This window comes from Balaenoptera physalus (assembly GCF_965194825.1).
Source record: "Balaenoptera physalus genome assembly, chromosome: 6".
Taxonomy (NCBI): domain Eukaryota; kingdom Metazoa; phylum Chordata; class Mammalia; order Artiodactyla; family Balaenopteridae; genus Balaenoptera; species Balaenoptera physalus.
The window spans coordinates 65,549,878-65,568,137 of record NC_138885.1 but is presented as its reverse complement, the minus strand read 5'-3'; the positions used below and the strand labels follow the sequence as shown (position 1 = coordinate 65,568,137).

Below are 18,260 nucleotides of genomic sequence, written 5' to 3'. Positions count from 1 at the left end.
TTTGATAAAATTCAACATACATTCATGATAAAAACTTTGACCAAAGTGAGTATAAAGGGAACATATCTCAACATAATAAAAGCTATTTATGACAAACCCACAGCCAACATAATGCTTAATGGTGAAAAGCTGAAAGCCTTCCCACTAAAATCTGGAAGAAGACAAAGATGCCCACTCTCACCACTTCTATTTAACTTTGTACTGGAAGTCCTAGCCACAGCAATCAGACAAGAAAAAAAAAAATAAAAGGTATCCAAATTGGAAGGGAAGAGGTAAAATTGTCATTATATGCAGATGACATGATATTCTAAATAGAAAACCCTAAAGACTCCACACAAAAACTATTAGAACTGATAAATGGGGACTTCCCTGGTGGCACAGTGGTTAAGAATCCGCCTGCCAATGCAGGGGACACGGTTTCGATTCCTGGTCCAGGAAGATCCCACATGCTGCGGAGCAACTAAGCCCATGGGCCACAACTACTGAGCCTGTGCTCTAGAGCCTGCGAGCCACAACTACTGAGCCCGTGTGCCACACCTACCGAAGCCTGCGTGCCTAGAGCCTGTGCTCCCCAACAAGAGAAGTCACCGCAATGAGAAGCACGTGCACCACAATGAAGAGTAGCCCCCGCTTGCCGCAACTAGAGAAAGCCTGCACACAGCAACAAAGACTGAATGCAGCCAAAAATAAATAAATAAATAAATAAAATTAAAAAAAAAAAAAAAACCTCCTAGAAGAGAACATAGGCAAAATAGTCTCTCACATAAACTGTAGCAATACTTTCTTAGATCAGTCTTCCAAGGCAAAAGAAATAAAAGTAAAATACTCCTCTACACACATACACACACACACTCCTCAAATAAAACCCAGACTTTTAAATTACAAGTACATATGAGTAACAGACAACAGTAAACTTATTTATCCATGTTGTTTTTACTAATAAATTTTTTTTTTCTGGCTGCATTGGGTCTTCATTGCTGCGCATGGGCTTTCTCTAGTTGCAGCGAGCGGGGGTTACTCTACATTGTGGTGCACGGGCTTCTCATTGCGGTGGCTTTTCTTGTTGGGGAGCATGGGCTCTAAGTGTACGGGCTTCAGTAGTCGCGGCACGTGGGCTCAGTAGTCACGGCGCGTGGACTCAGGGCACATGGGCTTCAGTAGTTGTGGCACACGGGCTCAGTAGTTGTGGCTCGTGGGCTCTAGAGCACAGGCTCAGTAGTTGTGGCACATGGGGTTAGTTGCTCCGCAGCATGTGGGATCTTCCCAGACCAGGGATCGAAACCGTGTCCCCTGCATTGGCAGGTGGATTCCCAACCACTGCACCACCAGGGGAGTCCCACTAATAATGTTTTAAAGAAAGCATTTTAAAACTTAATGCAAGTACAGGTGAGGACGTGGGGCAACAAAAACACTCAAATATTACTGGAGAATGAGTCGATTGGTACAACCACAATGAAAAACAGAATGAAGTCACTAGTTCAATCCCAGGTATACATGCGATAAAAATGCATACGGAGGTACAGAGATGCACCAAAAGACACATACAAGAATGTCTGTAATAGAAAAAAAGTGTAACTAACCCAAATGCCCATCTACAGTAGAATGGATAAATTATGATAAATTCATAAAATGGAAGGCTATACAGCAACCAAAATAAATGAACTACAGCTACAGACAATAATACGGATAAATATTTAAAATATAAAGTCGAGTCAAAGAAGCCAGAAAAAAAGAGAATCTGTGATTCTATTTATATAAATGTACAAAACCAGGCAAAATTGAATCATACTCTTTAAGAATCTATACATGGGCAGGGGGTTGGTTAAGAATCTGCCTGCCAATGCAGGGGACACAGGTTTGAGCCCTTCCAGGAAGATCCCACATGCCACAGAGCAACTAAGCCCATGTGCCACAACTACTGAGCCTGCGCTCTAGAGCCCACGAGCCACAACTACTGAGCCCGAGTGCCACAACTACTGAAGCCCATGTGCCTAAAACCCGTGCTCTGCAACAAGAGAAGTCCCCGCGATGAGAAGCCTGCGCACCACAACGAAGAGTAGCCCCTGCTCGCTGCAACTAGAGAAAGCCCATGCGCAGCAGTGAAGACCCAATGCAGCCAAAATAAATAAATAAATAATATTTAAACTAAAAAAAAAAAGAAAAGAATCTATACACGGGGGTAAAACTATAAACAAAAGTAAGAAAGTGAATACTATTAAAGTCAAGATTGTGATTACCTGGGAGATGAAAGAGATTTGGACTGGGAAAGGCAATGAGAGTTCTTCTGAGGTACAGGCAACATTCTGATTTTTTTTTTGTTTTAACTGGCACAGTAGTAATATAGGTGTTTGCTTTACAATCACTTGTTAAATTGCCCAATCCTTTTACACATGTTTCTCTCTATATATTATACTTCACAATAAAGTTCTAGAAGGGAGAGAGGAAAGAAGGCAGGAAAAGAAGAAAGGAAAGGAGGGAAGGAGGGAAGAGGAGGAGGGAGGGAGGGATAAAGCCAGAACTAGAAAACAAAATAAACCAAAAAAAAGATGAGAAAGCATTCTAACAATCGGGTTTCTGTATATTATGATGCAAGTAATTCAAAATATTAATATGTTAAATTCAAGCAATTTTTAAAAATCAAGTAAAACAGAAAATCAGAAATAATTCACAATTCTTATTATACAGTGAAAATTAATAGCATAGTTATCTATATTATATTTAATTGACCAGGTTATTAGAAATTTGTATTTGAAAAAATTTAAAATGAATTCTTATAATTATTCTATTACTACAAACTAGTTAATAAATATCCTCGATGGCCATATAACTATATTCTTATTCCAGGGCTTTTTAATGGATATAACGTACATGGGACGACTATACTGCTTGCTGAAGCAGAAAAACCTACCAAACTTTCTTAGCAGGAAAACTGTATCCTTTCAGAAGCTTTATAATAACAATAATAAAATAGCTGACATGTTTGTAGCAATTTACAAAATAACTTCATACAGATTATTTAATTTGGTCCAACAACTTGTGTAAGGTAAACTGGGAAGATATTCTTGTATGTATTTTACAGGCAAAAAAAACCCTTGAGACTCAAGAGGGTTAAGGGATTTGCACAAGATCACAAAAGTTACAAGTGGCAGATCTGAGTTTCAAACCTGAGCCTATTTCTTTTTTTTGAGTTTTTTTTTTTTTTTTAATTTATTCTTGCCTGTGTTGGGTCTTCGTTGCTGCGCGTGGGCTTTCTCCAGTTGTGGCGAGTGGGGGCTACTCTTCGTTGTGGTGCGTGGGCTTCTCATTGCGGTGGCTTCTCTTGTTGCAAAGCATGGGCTCTCTAGGTGCGAGGGCTTCAGTAGTTGCGGCATGTGGGCTCAGTAGTTGTGATGCGTGGGCTCTAGGGAGTGTGGGCTTCAATAGTTGTGGCTCGCGGGCTCTAGAGCGCAGGCTCAGTAGCTGTGGCACCCGGGCGTATTTGCTCCGCAGCATGTGGGATCTTCCCGGACCAGGGATCAAACCTGTGTCCCTCGCCTTGGCAGGTGTATTCTTAACCATTGCACCACCAGGGAAGTCCCTAAGCCTATATTTTAAAACTTTTTTTAAAAATAGAAAATTAGAAACATATGCAAAAGTAGACAGATTACTATAACAAACTCCCATGTACCCATCATCTAGCTTTAACAATTATCCACTCATGCTGATCTTGTTTAATCTACAACCATTCTCCCTTCCCACTGAATTATTTGGAAGCCAATCCCAGATATCATATCTGTAAATATTTCAGTATGTACATCTAAAAGATGAGAACTCTTTAATGATTTAACAATATAACCTTATCATATTAAAAAGTTAATAGTAATTCCTTAATATATCAAATATTTGTAGTCTTCAGGTACTCTCCTTTTGTCATATATATGAAAATTATATATATATAATTATATATAATTCAATTTTTTATTAAACAAATGGTTTGTTAAAATAGGATCCAAGGAAGATCTACACATTGCATTTGATTGACATGTCTCTTATGCCTGCTTAATCAATTCCTCTCTCTTTTATTTTTTCTTCCATGTAATTTATTTGTTAAAGAAATGAATTTCTTTGTCCTTAGCATCTTCTTCATACTGGAATTCACTAGTTATATCTAGTGGTGTCTCTGTCCCTTATATTTCCTATAGACTGATATTAAACCCAGGGACTTGTTTTGATTCAAATTCAGTTTTTTTAGCAAGAATACTTAAGGGGAGGTCTCTGACAGATGTCTCTCTTTTTGTGATGTTAGCAGCCACTGATGGTCAGTGCCTAGATCCATTCATTCATTAGGGGTTTGCCAAGTGGTAATATTTCATCAGTCCTTTTTAATTCGTTGGCAGGAATATTTCTATAAAGAAATCCTTTCTTTTTTTAGACTACGTATTTGGCTGTCCTGATGTTCAGTTCATACAGGAAATCAAGCTAAAGGCTTGATTCTGTCTCTCTACTTAACCAGTTTTCAGAATAGCTAGTTAAAAATTCAGAGCTCTGAACAATAAATTCAGTGTTCTTAATCAGAGATTAGATAAAATTTCTATCTAAAAGATTCTGATCTAAAATATTATCTATTTCTGTGTAAATAATTTCTATATGAAAGATTGAGTCAGTGAAACTTAATTGCACTTTGAAGTAAAAATACTGGTCAGAGTCCAGTGAAACAGAAACATTTTATTAATTTTTATCATAAAGTAAAAACATTAGTCACCCAGGCTTAATAAATCACATATCTCCTCCATCCTTTTCTTCTCACACTTTCATTTGGGGGGTGGGGTGGAGCTGGAAGATTAGAGGTAACAAGACTGCAATTTAAAGGGGGGGGGACCCAACTCCAAATGGATTTTTCTTTAAGAAAGAAACCCAAAACCGAAAGAAAACAGGTAAAATTAGCTATTGGAAATTATGGCCATGTGAATCAACCCTTGCTCCCCACATCTGGCAGCACTTAGCTCCCTGAGGGCACACTTGGTGCCCTAGGGCACCGTTACACATGTTTGACCAGCGGGGCAACAACAAAGGACACAGAGGCTATAAAAAGAGGCAGCAGGTAACCATCAGGCCGGCCAAATGGCTGAGGCACTTTGACAAAACACACAATGAAGCAACTGGTTATTCCCATGGCTGAAAAGTCAGCGAGGGAGGGCTGTATTTTAGGATTCAAATTCCACAGCGTGCCTCTTTAAGTCACTGGGTTACTTCCTTGTTTTAATCAGGTCCACAAATTTTCCCTTTTCTTTCAGACACTCAGTGAAAAACATGGGAGACAAGCTGTATAAAGTGACCTTGTGTTCTTGCCAAAAACCCATCTAAGAATTCAACTAGACTGTTTTCTGGACTTTCCCCCCAGACGGTGGAGGCAGTGAAGGTGCCAAGTTATTCTGCACACCCTGTGGCATCCTGCTCCAAAAGAGACAGAAGTGTTCGCGAATGACACAGTCCATCTGATTATACCCATTCTACAACTTAGATGAATACGGTACAATTACTTTTAAATACGGCGCCCACATAAGCAGTCATTTCATATTTAGGAACTAGGGGCTCTGCCTTTCCCACAGCCTAAAGCCCTCTTTTGGAGCCCTTGGTACTGGTGTGTTTCCCTTCTCTCCCACCAAGAATGCCTGCCCTCCCCTCCACCTCTTCACTAAGACTATTAAAAACATACCAACTCATTCCTTCGAATCCAGTCTTAGCAAAACACAGGAATGATAACGCCTATTAAACAAAGGCTTTGTGTGGATATTCCCTTAATCCGAAGGAATGATTCTAATTGTAGGAAATTTTAGATTCAAACAGGCTGTAGAGTGGAGATATTTGGGGGCCAGTGGACCCTTCCAGTGTTTTCAGTTACACCACTGTTAATAATCTGTTTCATAAACATGAAGCTCTGGGGCGAAAAAAAACTATAAATGTCTTTAGTCTCCCTTTCCAGTGAAATATTTCTGAATTATGAGTTTTTGAAAATGATGAGCACTTACAATAAAATATTTCTAAATTATCTTGAGTACTTATTCCATAAAACAATTTCTTAAAAGTAAGCAACAGGAAGATTTCTTGAGGTATCATACATACATACATGTCGGTGAGTGTTTAATTGTGGAATTAAGATACCTTTTAGGGCTTCCCTGGTGGCGCAGTGGTTGAGAATCTGCCTGCCAATGCAGGGGACACGGGTTCGAGCCCTGGTCTGGGAAGATCCCACATGCGGCGGAGCAACTACGTCCGTGAGCCACAATCACTGAGCCTGCGCGTCTGGAGCCTGTGCTCCGCAACAAGAGAGGCCACGATAGTGAGAGGCCCGCGCACCGCGATGAGGAGTGGCCTCCGCTTGCCGCAACTAGAGAAAGCCCTCGCACAGAAACGAAGACTCAACACAGCCATAAATAAATAAATAAATAAACCCAAAGTTTAAAAAAAAAAAAAGATACCTTTTAGCAAAAGCGTCCCATACAACTAAATTTGGAGAAGCTAAATATATTTACTTTTTTTTTTTTGTTTGTGTTGGGTCTTCGTTGCTGCGCGCGGGGGCTACTCTTCTCATAGGCAGCGTTGCTCTGCGGCACGTGTGATCTTCCCAGACCAGGGATCGAACCCGTGTCCCCTGCATTGGCAGGCGGACTCTTAACCACTGCACCACCAGGGAAGTCCCTATATTTCAATTTTTAAGTACAGAAGAAAGTTACATGAAAGATTTTATTAAGAAACAGAATGTTTCTCACTAATCGATGTTGCTCCAGGGTCTCCAACTTGCCATAAAAGGCAGAAAGGTAACTGATGAGTGCATAACTATTGCTTGTGACTTTATTACAAAACCAGAAGCATATCAACGATTTGAATTTAAAAAGATACTTCCAAATGCTGAAGGCTGGGGCCAGGGTTCATGGGTTAAGAATGCAGACAGGGGTTTTGTCCGAGATATCCCTCCTGTAATGTGATAGCAGTGCTGTGTCACACATCTTCAGGCCCCTTACTTCTTGCCTGCGTTAGTTCATTTCCACCTCTGCAATATATATATATTTTTTTAATGTAGGCTTAAAAATTAGCTACGTCAGGTTTCATGAGTTCGAGGCAGTTATTTTTGTAGCCTATAGTTTTTTCATTCACCTGCTATTTTAGAAAATGTTTGGCATAAAGCCCATACTACAGGGGACTCTAAAACCAGAAAACATAATCCTTGCCTTTGCTTTACTGTAATATAGACAGTTTCTCCTGTTTAAGCTTTTGCTTAGATTTTACAAATGGGCAAGAACTAAAAGATGCCAGAGTTTTTACAGTTTAAGGATTTTTTAGGTCTATTTTTACAAAAATTAAATATGTTTTAAAAGTGAATAAATATGTACATTTATAATTGTTGACAATAGTAAACCATACTTTTCAAGGTGACACATTCTCTGTGGAGTTTATTGATCATCTCTTGGTTTGTTATGGTTTGACCACACACTTCTTGCTGAATTCTTACTCTTCTATCTTCCTTCTTTGTTCAAGCTGTGCTGTATCTAGAAGACTAAAAATGGCCTATAAAGTTGTTTTAACAATAAATACATGATTAAAGTAACATACTAATCATGATAAGCTTATGAGAAAATCAAGAATCAAGTTAGAATATGTCTTTAATGTTCTTAAGTTACTGAAGTGAACTTGTATCTATAATGGACATTAAAAGCAAGCACTGTCCATTTTTTACCCCTAGGAAACTGATTTTTAGCCACAGCTTCAAGTTCTTACATATCTACATCTATTTGTCATGTCGTTCACAGCAAATCAAACTTATTTTTCCTTATAAATCTTCCTTTCATAGATGCCCATGATGTTATTGGTAAATGAAAGAGCAAACTGCAGATCACCTACAGCAAGCTACCATTAGAAACACACATAGGGAATTCACTGGCAGTCCAGTGCTTAGGAATCCGCGCTTTCACTGCAGAGGGCATGGGTTCGATCCCTGGTTGGGGAACTAAGATCCCGCATCCTGCAAGCTGCGAGGAGCGGCCAAAAAAGAAACAAAACAAAACACACACACATAGAGGTTTGCACATGTGTAGAAAAAAAGCCTAAGTGAAGATAATTATTAAGTTTTCCTGCTTACAATTCTTCAATGTTTGTCAACTGCTTTTAGAACATTAATTCCAGCTTCTCAGAGTTGACATGGTCCTGCGTGGTCTGGCCTCTGCCTACCTCTCATACTCCACTCTCCCTGTCACTCACGGCCAGCCAGCCACCGGGCCCCCTTTCTGTTCTCAGACATACTAAGTCCTTTCTCGTCTCTGCATCTGCTCTTTCACCAGCTCCTCAGGTCACTGGCTCATTCACATCCTTCAGGCCTCAGCTCAAATGTCACTTCATCGGAGAGGCCTTCTGGGACCACTCTCTCTAAAGTGGTCTCCCCAGTTACTCACTACCTCTTAACTTTGTTTATTTCCTTCCAAGCACTTTCCCGTTGCGGAATTATCGCATTTGTCTAATTGTGTCTTTGCGTCTCCCCTATCAGGATGCCAGCTCCACCAGACCTAATCCACAGCACCTACCGCAGCTGTTGGGTCTGTCCCTCTCCTGCCGTAGGTCTCTTCAGCCTGAGGAAATATTTAGTAGTTTGCACCGGGATTTTCTTCTCAGAGTCTAATTTTCACAATTTGGATTTCACTTTCTCCTCAAAAAAGCTAGTCACATGAGCAAACTCCAAAGTGGGTATAAAGTATAGCTAATTCACTTGCTACCTGAGAAGCTGGAGATGAGAAAACTTCACGCAAACGTCAGTGCAAATGACATCTGTAGATAAATTACAAATGAAGAAAATGATTTTTTTTTTCTTTTTTTGCCATTTCAAATGAGTTGGTTTAATTCCAGGTGGTACAGAATTCAGGATAGAACAAACACTTAAGAACACACTTTGGCAGGATTCTGGGCTGGGTTTATACGGATCTCATCGCTAAGGTAGAAATGGCTGAGAAGAACTAAAGATAAGATGAGCCACTCTATGATTTAAGGAAATGATTTTTGAAATTATAAGGTAAGTCAGAGGGGAAAATCAAGTAACACACACATATACGTGCCTATATATGTATAAAATTATATACACACATATATAAAATCAAATACACACATACATGTGCCTATATGTGTATAAAATTGTATACACATACATATATAACATCAAATACACACACATATGTACAAATATATATATTTGATTACCTGTAAGTATAGGATGAGACTCGATGGCTAATTCTAGACACAGAGGTATATGGTTTTATGCATTAGGTTGGGAGTACTCTAGTATTTACCATCCTCTCCAGAGCTGGCTCAGTGTCTGCATACACTCGACCATCAGTACGTGTTTGTTGAATGAAGGAATGAACCCATTCATTTCCAGTTCCTGGAGAGATCTTGGCATATCCAATTCATTCTTTTAGACCCCTTTACATTGCTCTCAAGGAGAAAACTGGGGTATAGGGAACCAATATGGTTACTGTTATAAGTAATAATTGTCTGCCCCTGATCCAGAAACCTCATGTTTGCTTTCAGGACAAAGTAAATAAATATAGTTATTAAAAACTCATCACCTTCCCCTCAGGATGGGATGATGGTACAGAACTGGAGGCTGTTACTCACTTGTACTTATACCAGGTCACCTTGCCTGCAACTGTGGTTTCATTATAGGGCCCCCAAATTTCTGCTCAATTATGTGGTCATCCATTCATCTTAATATGTCTCAGAAACTGAAATAAATGTTGAAGGCACTAGGACAAATTTTAAAGATTACTATACTGTGAAAATGAGACTAAGATGTGAAAGCAAGAAAGCCTTTCTGCTTTTTGTAGCAAACACAATGTCTAAGTAGGCAGCTATGGGTTCACTGTGAAAGCTGTGAAAGCTTTAAAAGCCTAACTTAGAAAAGGAAAAATCCATGATGAGAGGGAGAAGGTTCTTCCATGAACTACTTATATTCAAAATATGGGGCTCTCCCTAGGTAAGAACAGATCTCAGCAATGATCATCAATAGCTGCTAACATGACATAAAGAGAGATAACCAGACATGTGCCTCCTGATGGAAGTATATGACACGACCAATGATGCATTTTAGCCCCCAGATTGAACTTTAATCTGATCAAACTTCAGGATGGAAGTGATGGAATTTACAGGAAATACAGGGGAAAGAAAAATGATAAATGACATCATGGGGATCCAATCAGAAAATCTAGACTGAGAAAATCTACAGAACAAATGGCCTAGTTTCTTCAGCAAATAAATCACAAGGGAAAAAAAGAAAGGAGGGAAGGGGGACCTCTAGATTAAAAGATTAAAGAGACACATCAATCAAATGCAATGTGTAGACTGTGTTTGGTTCCTGATGCCAACAAATCAACTGTGGGGAAAAAAAAGAGAGAATCAAGGAAATCTAGACACAGACATATTTGATACTAGGGAATTATTCTCAAATTTTGTAAGGTTTAATATGGTATATTTTTTAGAGTACTTATATTTTAACGTTTTAGAGTTGCCTACTAAAATATTTATGGATGTAATGATATGTCTAAGATTTGCTTCTGCAAATAATCCGTGGATGAAGTGTATAGGGAGTAGATAGGGGTAGAAGTGAACTAAGACTGTTGAAGCTGGGTGATGGGTCCATGGAAGTTCATTTTACCATTCTCTCTACTTTATTGTATGTGTAAAATTCTCCCTAAGAAAAAGCTAAAATAATACAAGATTCTATCAGTTAACATAGTACCCATCAAAACACACCTACGCTGGTTTTCACGTGGTCCAATAATTACATCAGTATCGCACCAGGCATTTATTAAAATGCAGATTTCTGAGCTCTGCCCCAGACCTACTGATTCAGAAAACCCAGGTGTTGGAAGCTGGAATCCCTAACAAACTAAATGATTTTTACACACACTAAAGTTTCTTACATAAATGATTCTTACAAACAATAAAGTTTGAGAACCCCTGACTGGGCATTTTGTGCCAGGTTTCATTTCTCATTTTCCAAGTGAGAAAATCAATGAATGTAGATAAATTAACCGGCCAGAGTTCATTTTGAGACCTTGAAAGAATTGAGATCTTTGAGCCTCTCAAATCTTGACTTTCCAGTTTACTGTTCAAGCACCAACTGAGCAACATGGCCTCATTTAAAAATGTATTATCATTAGCTTTTAAAAGTTTGGTTCAAATTCCACCAGAACCAATTTACCCTTTTGACCCTTCAAGATTAAAACACACACAACATAAGTATCACAGAGGTCCCATATAAGATATCTTTAAGAAGAGGCCTCTATCAGGATGTAAGAGAGAGCTTGGCATTCTGATAAAAGTAGAGGTGTTCATGGCCAAATCCCTGAGATTTGGCTGAAAACCGAAAGCCCATTTTCATTTGATAGGGCCTTAGTGTAAGGTATACAGCAGGGGGTTTACCTGCTTACCAATGGTGAAGCTTATGTGTCAGGAGGCCATGTCCCTTTCCATGGTTAGGGGTCTGGAGGCCAATTTTTATCTGCCCAGAGAGGTCATTGGTTGGGGGCATGATGTGGGTTTCTCAGAGCTCTTCTTGTTTGTAAAGACACTCTTGGCTTCCATGCTTGGTAACGGCCTTTCAAAAGTAACTAGACTATGAGGTGGGTACATTTTTCTATTTATCTAAATGGCTCACATTCACACTCCTCCCCCCTTTTGATATTAATCCAAGTGGCTTAATTTTGAATGAACGGGGGATAGAATTTAAAATGGAGGTATGGGCTTCCCTGGTGGCGCAGTGGTTGAGAGTCTGCCTGCCAATGCAGGGGACATGGGTTCGAGCCCTGGTCCGGGAAGATCCCACATGCCGCAGAGCAGCTGGGCCCGTGAGCCAGTTACTGAGCCTGCGCGTCTGGAGCCTGTGCTCCGCAACCAGTGAAGCCGCGGTGGTGAGAGGCCCGCGCACCACGATGAAGAGTGGCCCCCGCTTGCCGCAACTAGAGAAAGCCCTCGCACAGAAACGAAGACCCAACACAGCCATAAATAAATAAATAAAATTAATTAAAAAAAAAAATGGAGGTATACAAATCCTTTAATGAGCAATAACCAGTACCTTCACTTTTTCTTTTTTTTTTACCTTCACTTTTTCCCCAACATTTTATGAACATTTTCAAACATATAAAAATATACAGGGCTTCCCTGGTGGCGCAGTGGTTGAGAATCTGCCTGCCAATGCAGGGCACACGGGTTCGAGCCCTGGTATGGGAAGATCCCACATGCCGCGGAGCAACTGGGCCCGTGAGCCACGATTGCTGAGCCTGCGCGTCTGGAGTCTGTGCTCCACAACAAAAAGAGGCCACGATGGTGAGAGGCCTGCGCACCGCAATGAAGAGTGGCCCCCGCTTGCCACAACTAGAGAAAGCCCTCGCACAGAAACGAAGACCCAACACAGCCAAAAATAAGTAAATAAATAAATTAAAAAAAAAAAAATATTCAAAGAATTTTATGGTAAATATTCACACTACCTAGATCCTACAATTAACACCTTACTATATTTGCTCTTTATCACATTTCTAAACATTCTATATCCATCTTTTTTTTTTTCTTTTGGAGGCATTTCCAAGTAAGTTTCAAAGACAGTAACCCTCTCCCCCATATTTCAACACGTATAACATTAACCAAACTTCAATATGTGTTTAGAATTCCTTTTTTTTTTGGATTTTGAGGTAAAATACACATACTGTGATATGAACAAATCTTTAAATCTTAAAGTATATCATTTGATGAGTTCTGACAAATGCATACACCTGTGTAACCAAATACCTATCAAGATTATAGACTATTTCCAACATTCCAGAAGTTCCTTTTCTGCTCTTCCCAGCAAACCCCACTCTCACCCAGTACCTATGGAAATATGTGATCTGATACTTCCACATCATCAGGGACTGAAATTACTGTAACACTTCCCAAGTAGAGTAACTTGGGCCAGACAGAGATTAAGTATTTTTCTTAGATCACATGAACATGGCATGAGAACAAAAACCTCAGACCCTGAAAAGTTGCATGCTTTTCCCACTTGATTATATCGCAAAATTTCATTTCAAAAATTCTAAATTAAATTAAAATCTAATTCATGATTTCTGACTGTTTCCAAGCAAATACACAAATTTTCTATAACCTTTTCTCAGGGCAAACGTATGGGAATAGCTAGTATAGAGGAAAAGAATCATAAATGCATTTTAAAAAGAGACTAAAAATAATTCATATAGGAAATGCAATTAAGTTTAATTACATTGAATGCTAATACTCCCCCTGCAATCATAAAAACAAATGTTTGAAATATATTCTAACGAAAGGAAAAGCCCCTAGTATATTACACAGCTAAAAATAATACATTTGCTTAATATTTCCATTTTTATTATTACTTTAAATCTAATACAACCTAGATTTCAAAAATTAATGATTCTGTTCATTCTACTATTTTCTACTTATACGAGCGAAGGCAGTAATGTTACAAGGATATCCTTAGGATATCTGCAAACTACCCATAAACAGCAGTTTTTTTCTTATTTGTTTAACAACGGCTGTCATTCTTTCTGTAAGCAGCAATCACAAGATGTCAAACAAATTCTGCCTTGACTGACAGATGTCTCTGCTTGTTTTTATTAAAAACAAAAAATTTTCCCTGCATTAATCACCAACACTGGAGAAGTGGGGCACGGCTGGGATGTGCACCAGCCTCTGGGCAAGCAGAGATGCAGCACAGAAAACCACAGCGCAAACTCGACTACCCGAATACCAGAACACATTTTTTCTTAACTCCCTTGGGGACCCAAGGACTCAAAGTTTTAGATTCCCTTAAAGGGAAAAGCAGGAGCATGCATGGGGGCAGGGTGGGATCATGTTTATCAGTCCCAACAGTTCATCTGGGCCTGGATCCAGGTAGTCTGCACGTCTAAATTTGATGAAATATAGGCGCCACCAGGTAACAGTAGTGGTCAGGGAGCTTGCCAGAAACCTGTAACTCGAAACTGAAAAATGAAATTAAAAGACTACTTTGGCCAGGCAATTTCTTTCTGCAGGATGCAATAACTGCAAACTACAAAGTTGAAAGAACAGACAATTCTTTGTATGTTTTAAAGTTTCTTCTTCCTAAAGTGACACAACATCTGGGCCAGAAAAATAGACATAAATATTTTCAAACTTGTGTTTCAAGACTGAACTGTAATGTTTCTGCAGAACTTCGCCTGTTCTTCCTCCTTTCTTCTTTCCCTTCCCACATTGTGCAGGGGGGGTTTGGCTTACAGCAGGGAGCCCCGGCTGGCTGAGGTCTTGGATGTATCCGGAGGGCAGGTAGGAGGGGCAGGGGTGGCTGAGCAGACGCCTGACCCTGTCCTGTCAATAAACCTTAACCCCGACCTGCCAGGCCCCTGAGCCCGCTATTCTCTGTCTAGCCTCGTCTCTAATTGCTCTAAAAATGACTCTTCATTTAAAAGTACCTTTGTGTAAACACCCCACAGGAACTGACAGTCATCAGAATTACCACACAGTTCTACTTTTTAAGGAGTGCGAGAAAAGTCATTTTCTACCTCATTGTGGAAGGACTTTGAAAACAGTTTCAACTGCTGTGCCAAACAATACTCATCACTCTTTTAGTTGACTCTGCCGGTGACATTAGTTTGACTTTTGAGACTGTTTACAGTGACATGTTTGATCTTTTGATTAAGTTATTTGAAAGTAAAGATGGATACGTGATTCTCCCCACAAAACTAGCCTACTCCTGAGCACCCCAGACAGGTGAAGCTAAAGTCCTGTGCTTCTCGTGCATATGATGAGGCTTCCCTATAAATTCTAAAAGGACCCATACTTTTTATCTAAGCATGAAAATCCAAACCAAAAATTAAAAAGGGGAAGTGGAGAGATAAGAAAAGAGGCTTTGCAATGAAGTGGATTTCTTTTTTTTTAAATAATAAAATTAAATCAGCCTTGCAGATTAGTATAAAACACAAACTTCTTTTTACTGCTTTGTGGCTTAATTCCTTATTTCCTTTTTCTTTATAGTGGTAAAAAAATCACATAATTTACTAGGACTCCTTGGGAGCAATTCCTTAAATTATTTCTCTCCTACTGACATATAATAACATAATGGGAAAGACAGTTATTGTCAATTTTATAAACGGAAACCAGACTTGAATTTTGCAAACCCCAAGCTCTCTTCTGATTGGGTGCAGGTTAAATTCTGCCTTTTAAAGTATGGCTTATTTAAACAGCTCAAATTAAATAAATTATTTTCTCTAGTAACTTATTACTCAGCACTGACAAAGTAAAAGAAAGTCCTCCCTCCCTGTTCCATTTTCTCCACATTGTTTATCACCTTCTAAAATACTCTGTGATTTACTTAACATATTTATTTATTGCCTATCAATGCAAGCTCCTTGAGGGTAGGGATTTTTGTCTGTTTTGTTCATTGATGTGTAACAAACGACTAGAATAGTGACACATGACAAGTCCTCAACAAACAGCCTCAGAATTAATGGATAAAAAGTTGAACAGGGACTTCCCTGGTGGTGCAGTGGTTAAGAATCTGCCTGCCAAAGCAGGAGACATGGGTTTGAGCCCTGGTCCGGGAGGATCCCACATGCCGTGGTGCAACTAAGCCCGTGCGCCACAACTACTGAGCCTGTACTCTAGAGCCCGCGAGCCACAACTACTGAGCCTGCGTGCCACAACTACTGAAGCCCGCACTCCTAGAGCTTGTGCTCCGCAACAAGAGAAGCCACCGCAATGAGAAGCCTGTGCACTGCAATAAAGAGTAGCCCCCGCTCGCCGCAACTAGAGAAAGCCTGAACGCAGCAACAAAGGCCCAATGCAGTAAAAAATAAATAAATAAATAAAATAAATAAAATTAAAAAAAAAAAGTTGAACAGATTAAGCCAACACTCTTAAATGAAATCAGGGAATTTATCTTATTTCTACTTATCTACCTTATCCTGCATTCAGTATAATAAGCAATCTTACAGTGGGCATGAAAGAAGACTGCATGGGCAGTCTTTTTTTTTTAATCAGCTACCCAAAAGCTTTTTCTCCCCTCCTCAACACCAGTTAAAATGAAAGGAAAGGGCTTCCCTGGTGGCGCAGTGGTTAAGAATCCGCCTGCCAGTGCAGGGGACACGGGTTCGAGCCCTGGTCCGGGAAGATCCCACATGCCACGGAGCAACTAAGCCTGTGCGCCACAACTACTGAGCCTGTGCTCTAGAGCCCGTGAGCCACAACTACTGAGCCTGCGTGCTGCAACTACTGAAGCCCGCGTGCCTAGAGCCGGTGCTCCACAACAAGAGAAGCCACCGCAATGAGAAAGAAGCCTGCGCACCACTACGAACAGTAGCCCCCGCTCGACGCAACTAGAGAAAGCCCGTGCGCGGCAACGAAGATCCAGTGCAGCTAAAAATAAAAATAAATAAATAAATTTATTTTTAAAAATGCAAGGAAGAAAAGCCTTGACATTTCAGAGTTGAAGTAGATCTTAGAAACCAATTAAAACTGAGGTCTGACATGGGGAGGGGGAAGGGTAAGCTGGGATGAAGTGAGAGAGTAGCATTGACATATATACACTACCAAATGTAAAATAGATAGCTAGTGGGAAGCAGCGGCATAGCACAGGGAGATCAGCTCGGTGCTTTGTGACCACCTAGGGGGGTGGGATAGGGAGGGTGGGAGAGAGACGCAAGATGGAGGGGATATGGGGATATATGTATATGTATAGCTGATTCATTTTGTTATACAGCAGAAACTAACAACCTTGTAAAGCAATTATACTCCAATAAAGATGTTAAAAAAATAAAATAAAATATACAGAGGATATAGTTAAAAAAAACAACAACTGAGGTCTGAGCCTTCAGAATTCCCCAAGGAGCTTGTTGAACATGCAGATTCCCAGGCCCCTCTCCATACCTACTACTCAGAATCCCTATGTTCAAATAATTTATTGCCTAGAAGGGAAAAAAAGATAGACCGATTAACCCATGGTTACAGTACAGCACTAGAGGTACGCTAAGGATGCTGCTGAAACTAAGAGATGGTGCATGTCAATCAAAGTGTACTTGAGATGAATTTTAAAGAATGAGCATAAATGTAGTGCCAGATGAAGACAGTCGTGGTGTATGCATTTCACACAAAGAGTAGTCTTTGTAAAATCTATAGGTGTTATGGCTTGAGGGAAGAGTGCCCATCACAAGATTAGAGATGCACGCTGAGGGTCAAAATATGAAGAGCTTTGTGTTCTAAAATAAGGAGTTTAAAGAACTGTGGGAAGACATTAAAGACTCTTGTGATTCTAAACGCACAATACAGTTAGAACCGCTGGGATAGCCTATTTCTAACTCTAGAGGACAGTGAGCTTTGGGGAATGAATAGACAGAGAGATCGATCAGCAAAGGAATGGCAGCTGAAGCCATAGGCTGCCAACTAAGGGACCTGCCTAAGGTCACATGGTAAGTTATACCCAGAGCTGAAGTTACCACTCCTCATTTAGTTTTATGGTCCTACCTCTGCACTACTTAGGGAAGTATCTCTTAAGTGAGCCTCTTATCTCAGATAAAGAAAAGATTTCTAATACAATTTATCTTATTTGTTGTATCTTAATAAGTTACCTTTCAAACCCTGACTGCAATTTATTATTAGAGTCCTTACATCCTCATAAATCTGTCAATAGCCACAAAGTCAAGTTGATCACCTTGGCTATCCATGACATGAAAGTCCTCCTTATTTTCCAGAGGCATCTATTTTCTAGTAACTTTTTTTTTACTTCTTTTCTTTTTCTTTTAATCATCACAGTAAGTCATCTATTTCTGTTCTTAATAAGCAGACACAAGTTTACAGGACTCAATTCCATCTACTACACTAAGTTTTCTCATTTCAAACATCAATGGCAATTGCACCTCCCCCACAGGACATTTCTTATTCAATGACATTAGAACCATCTACAGGCTCTCTTCTCTTCAGTATTAGAAAAAAGAAGTAATTTGTAGCTAGAATCTCAATTAAACTTCTGTTTTTTACATAAACAAACTGAAATTTCCCCTGGAGTTTTTTAGACTTCCTTTTAATTACTCTCTTGTCTTGTCTTGGGTTAATATTAAAAGGTTTTCCCTTATATCCAAGTAATGATGCTACTCTTGGCAAGATGACTCCGTTTCACTCATATAGCAAATAGTTATTTAGTTCTTACCCTCTATAGAAACTTGTGTATTTACTGTGAGGGGGTATAGGAATTATTC

The 18,260-nt window shown here is 39.6% G+C and overlaps 1 protein-coding gene across 6 annotated transcripts in view; it reads right to left on the bottom strand.

The window, feature by feature from the left end:
- The window catches only part of METAP1D (methionyl aminopeptidase type 1D, mitochondrial), a 78,656-nt gene that overhangs the window by 37,434 nt on the left and 22,962 nt on the right, over positions 1–18,260 (bottom strand). Inside the window, exon 2 of one of the 6 annotated variants that reach the window (XM_082465484.1) lies at positions 7,402–7,534. The exons of the other annotated variants lie outside the window; for them this stretch is intronic. Within the exon in view, the coding sequence (XP_082321610.1) occupies positions 7,402–7,441 (40 nt within the window). The 5' untranslated portion in view covers positions 7,442–7,534. The remainder of the gene's footprint in view (positions 1–7,401; positions 7,535–18,260) is intronic. 6 annotated transcript variants of the gene reach the window in all.